Source organism: Malus sylvestris, chromosome 1 (genome assembly GCF_916048215.2).
Source record: "Malus sylvestris chromosome 1, drMalSylv7.2, whole genome shotgun sequence".
In the NCBI taxonomy this organism is placed as follows: domain Eukaryota; kingdom Viridiplantae; phylum Streptophyta; class Magnoliopsida; order Rosales; family Rosaceae; genus Malus; species Malus sylvestris.
Window position 1 is genome coordinate 19,401,691 of NC_062260.1, and position 4,462 is coordinate 19,406,152.

The window sequence follows — 4,462 nt, forward strand, 5'->3', positions numbered from 1 at the left end:
TTTACATACTTATCCACACTAATGACCGGAGCAATCTAGCGAAGGTCTCAAACTTAATACTTTCTGTTGTACCAAAGTCCTCACTGATTTTGTGCATCAACAATCCTTAAGTCCTTACCTTTTTGCATTGGTAATGGATGAGTTAACAAGACATATTTAAGATGTTATTCCTTGGTGTATGCTTTTCGCAGACGATATAGGGTTGATAGATGAAACTCAGGAAGGGGTAAATGCGAAGCTTAACCTTTGGAGAGAAGTGTTGGAATCTAAAGATCTTCGCCTAAGCCGATCAAAGATAGAATATATGGAATACAAGCGGGATGGATGAAGTGGAAGAGTGCATCCGGCGTGTTGTGTGACCGTCGTATGCCACTGAAGCTCAAGGGAAAATTTTATAGGACGGCAATAAGGTTGGCGATGCTGTATGGCACAGAATGTTGAGTGGTGAAGCATCAACACGTACACAAAATGGGTGTAGCAGAGATGAGGATGCTTCGTTGGAGGTGTGGGCTCATGAGAAAGGATAAGATTAGGAATGAGTGGGTTGGACATATGCAAAGAAGGCCTACTGACGCTCTAGTTCGAAGGTGTGACTACAGGACAGAGGTTCAGGGCCGAAGGGGTCGAGGAAGACCTAGGAAAACTTTGGAAGAGACCCTAAGAAAAGACTTAGAATACTTGGATCTAACGGAGGACATGACACAAAATCGAGCGCAATGGCATTCTAGGATTCACATAGCCGACCCCATTTAGTGGGAAAAGGCTTTGTTGTTGTTGTTGTTGTAATAGTTGCATAGGCTTATTGACCCACCAAAAGGTTTGCAGACTTCGAGATAAGTACGATGTGAGTGGAATTCAGCTTCTTCAGGTTCATCCTCCCATCGACAAAGTCTTCCACCAGCCCATGCACATCATCCGTGATAATATCCCAAAGGGATTGATAGAAAATCCCTTGAAGACCATCCAAGCCTGGCGCCTTCAATCCCCCTATTTGGAACGCTGTATCCTTAATTTCCTGAATAGTGATTGGTCTAGTGAGGTGGGAGTTCATTTCCTCTAAGATGGAAGAATGGATGCAATTAAGAACCTGACCACACTCCCTTCGACCCCCAGACGTAAAGAGGCCGGTGAAATGGTCTTGAACCACTCGGTTAATTCCCACAGTATTTTCCCGCCACACTGTTAGTGTTTGTGTGTGTGTTCTATATGTATTTCAATGGAAGTTATCTTCAATGGTGGAGAGAGTTTCAGAGAGAATGAGCTGCAAAGAACATGTCTCTTCAAATTTCATCCACACCCTTACAAAATGCATTCTAACCGTTATATGAAGAAGGAAGGGAGATTCTTCACTCTCTAACATACAATACAATCTTAGCCATTCATTGCAATCATCCTATGAGATGATGCCACATGACTTATTCTATTACTTAGACTAGAAACATGATTAAAATGCCATGTGGACTACGATCCAATGGCTCACATTCAAGCTTAAACAAAACATAAAACATGATCCTTGCTACCAAGCTTCATCTAAAGGGTTACACACCAACACTCCCTTCTAACCCTTTGGCTGATTTAACTCCAAGTAGCTCCCTTAGATACACAAATCGATCTTTAGGCAAAGCCTTAGTAAGGATATCTGCAATCTGCTCCTCTGTCCTGCAGTACACCAACTCAATTTCTTTGGCTTGAATTGCTTCTCAGATGAAGTGGAACTTCCTGTTGATGTGTCTTGTCTTTTGACGAAAGACTAGATTCTTTGCCATAGCAATGGCTGATGTATTATCACACAAGATATGAGTTCCTTCCACTTGTTCTTCTCCAAAGTATTCTAGAACAAATCTCAGCCACTTTGCTTGTGATGTAGCTTCTGTCGCACTAACATATTCTGCTTCTGTAGTAGACAGTGCCACAATGTTTTGTTTGATTGAAGCCTATGAGAACATACCAGATCCTAGTGTGAATGCATACCCTGAAGTACTTCTCATATCATCCTCACTTCCAGCCCAGTCACTATCACAATAGCCAATTAGGGTAGTAGCTTTTCCTCTTTCAAAGACAATACCAAAATCGATTATTCCCTGGATGTATCTCAGTACCCTCTTAGCTGTTCCCATATGTTTCTTAGTGGTATTATGCATGAACCTTACCAATAGACTTGCTGCAAACATCACATCAGGTCTAGTTACAGTTAAATAGAGCAGACTTCCAACAAGCTGCCTATACTCCCCTTCATTCGCAGCTTCACTTCCATCAACTTTGCTCAACCTCTCATTCATTGCAAGTGAAGTAGCAACTGATTTGCATTCTTTCAGACCAAACTTCTCAATTAGTTTCTATGCATATTTCTTTTGGTGTATAAAAATGCTGTTCTCAGTTTGCAGCACACCCATTCCAAGAAAATGATGTAATAAGCCCAAATCAGTCATCTCATAGTGTTTCATCATGTCATTTCTAAATTCTTCAAGCATTTTTGAACTACTACCAGTATATACAATGTCATCTACATATAGAGAGACGATAATGATACATGAGTCCTTACTTGTCTGAACATACAAAGTTGCCTCACTTGAACTCTTCTCAAACCCTGCACTATTGAAATATGCATTAATCTCATCATACCAGGCTCTTAGTGCCTGTTTCAAACCATATAGAGCCTTGTTCAACTTGTACACCTTTGTTTCTTCACTTTCCTTCACAAAACCTTGAGGTTGCTCAACATACACTTCTTCTTTCAGTACTCCATTGAGAAATGCAGACTTTACATCTAATTGATACAAGTTCCATTTCTTCTGTACAGCAAGGGCAATCAAGGTTCTAATCAAATCCAACCTTGCCACAGGGGCAAAAGTTTCATTATAGTCGATTTCGGGCTTTTGTGAATAGCCTTTAGCCACCAGCTGAGCCTTATTCTTCTGCACAGTACCATCCAGATTAAGTTTGGTCTTATAGACCCATTTAACACCAATAATAATCTTGTCATATGGTCTCTCAACAAGCTGCCAAATGTTGTTCTTCTCAATCATGTCCAATTCAGTTTTCATTGCACTCCTCCATGAGTCATCCTTAGCTGCATCCTCATAACTTTCTGGTTCAATAACACACATGTTGCATTGAGCCATGATTTTATTGATACTTCTCCATTTCTTAGGTGTATCATCATAAGTTGAAGATCTCTCAGACACATTCTCACTTTGAGAAACAGTATATTCTTCAAACTGAGAATTTTCATCAATCTCACAGATTTCAGTAGCATTCTTATGTTCAGTGATAACTGGAAATGTCACTCCAATATTTATATTACAGTTCCAATCCCAAGATTTATTCTCATCAAATGTGACATCCCTTGAGAGAACAATCTTCCTTGAAATGGGATCAAACAATCTGTAGCCCTTCTCACTTGAACCATAGCCTACAAAGATACACTTGTGACTGTTTTCTTCCAATTTATGTCTGAGATTGGAAGGTATATGCACATAGCACAGTGAGCCAAATATCTTCAAATGAGCTATTCCAGGTTTTCTGCCACTGTAAGCTTCAAATGGGGTTGACTTCTTCAAAGCTTTGGTAGGACACCTATTGATCAAATAGACTGCAGTATTCACTGCTTCTGCCCAAAATGCATATGGAAGGTTTTTCTCATGTAGCATTGACTTTGCCATCTCCACCACAGTCTTATTCTTTCTTTCTGACACTCCATTTTGTTGAGGAGTGTAGGCCATAGTCAATTGTCTTTGAATTCCTTGTCCATTACAGTATCTGTCAAACTCTGCAGAAAAGAATTCTCCCCCTCGATCACTCCTGAGACATTTAACCTTATATCCATATTGTAACTCAGTCATTGCCTTGAATTTTTTGAAACATTCAACGCATCAGACTTGTTTCTCAAAAAATACACCCATGACATCCTTGTGCAGTCATCTGTAAACAACAAGAAGTATTTGTTTCCAGAATGAGACTCTACTTGCATTGGACCACAGATATCTGTATGAATCAACTCCAGTGGATCTTTAACTCTCCAAGTCGATTGAGAAGGGAATGAGTCCCTGTGTTGTTTACCCAACATACAGCCTTCACACACACTTTAAGACATTTCTAATTTAGGCAATCCATGCACCAGCCCTTGTTCTTCAAGTACCTTAAGACTTCTTTCATTCAAATGACCCAATCTCTTATGCCATATCTGAGAGCAATGTGTGACACCTGCTCTTAGTGCATACTGTGTTGCAGGCAACATTGTCAAAGGGAAACATCTATTGTTGGTCATATACACCCTCACTACTAAATTATCCAGTGACTAACCATAAAAAATATTAACTACATCGCCTCCAAACAACAAATAATAGCCGTTTTCCATCATTTGTCCTACACTGAGAAGGTTTTCTTCCAGTCCAGGAACAAGCATTACTTCTTGTATATGTTTTCTTCCCAATTTAGTGTCAATCGCAAAGGTTCCCTTTCC

The 4,462-nt window shown here is 40.0% G+C and overlaps 1 protein-coding gene across 1 annotated transcript; it reads right to left on the reverse strand.

The window, feature by feature from the left end:
- Positions 1-799: 799 nt before the first annotated feature.
- Positions 800-2,279, reverse strand: LOC126614321 (secreted RxLR effector protein 161-like). Its single transcript, XM_050281919.1, has 2 exons — positions 1,949-2,279; positions 800-1,056 (listed from the first exon to the last, which is right to left on the reverse strand). The coding sequence occupies exons 1-2, from the start codon at positions 2,277-2,279 to the stop codon at positions 800-802; spliced, it is 588 nt and encodes a 195-aa protein (XP_050137876.1).
- Positions 2,280-4,462: the final 2,183 nt, after the last annotated feature.

Bases quoted from the DNA above. Each gene is read 5' to 3' on its own strand.
- LOC126614321 (XM_050281919.1), bottom strand. From the start codon at position 2,279: ATGAATGAGAGGTTGAGCAAAGTTGATGGAAGTGAAGCTGCGAATGAA. The intron at 1,057-1,948 runs GTATGTTCTCAT...CTTCCATCTTAG, and splicing joins TGCATTCACACTAGGATCTG to AGGAAATGAACTCCCACCTC.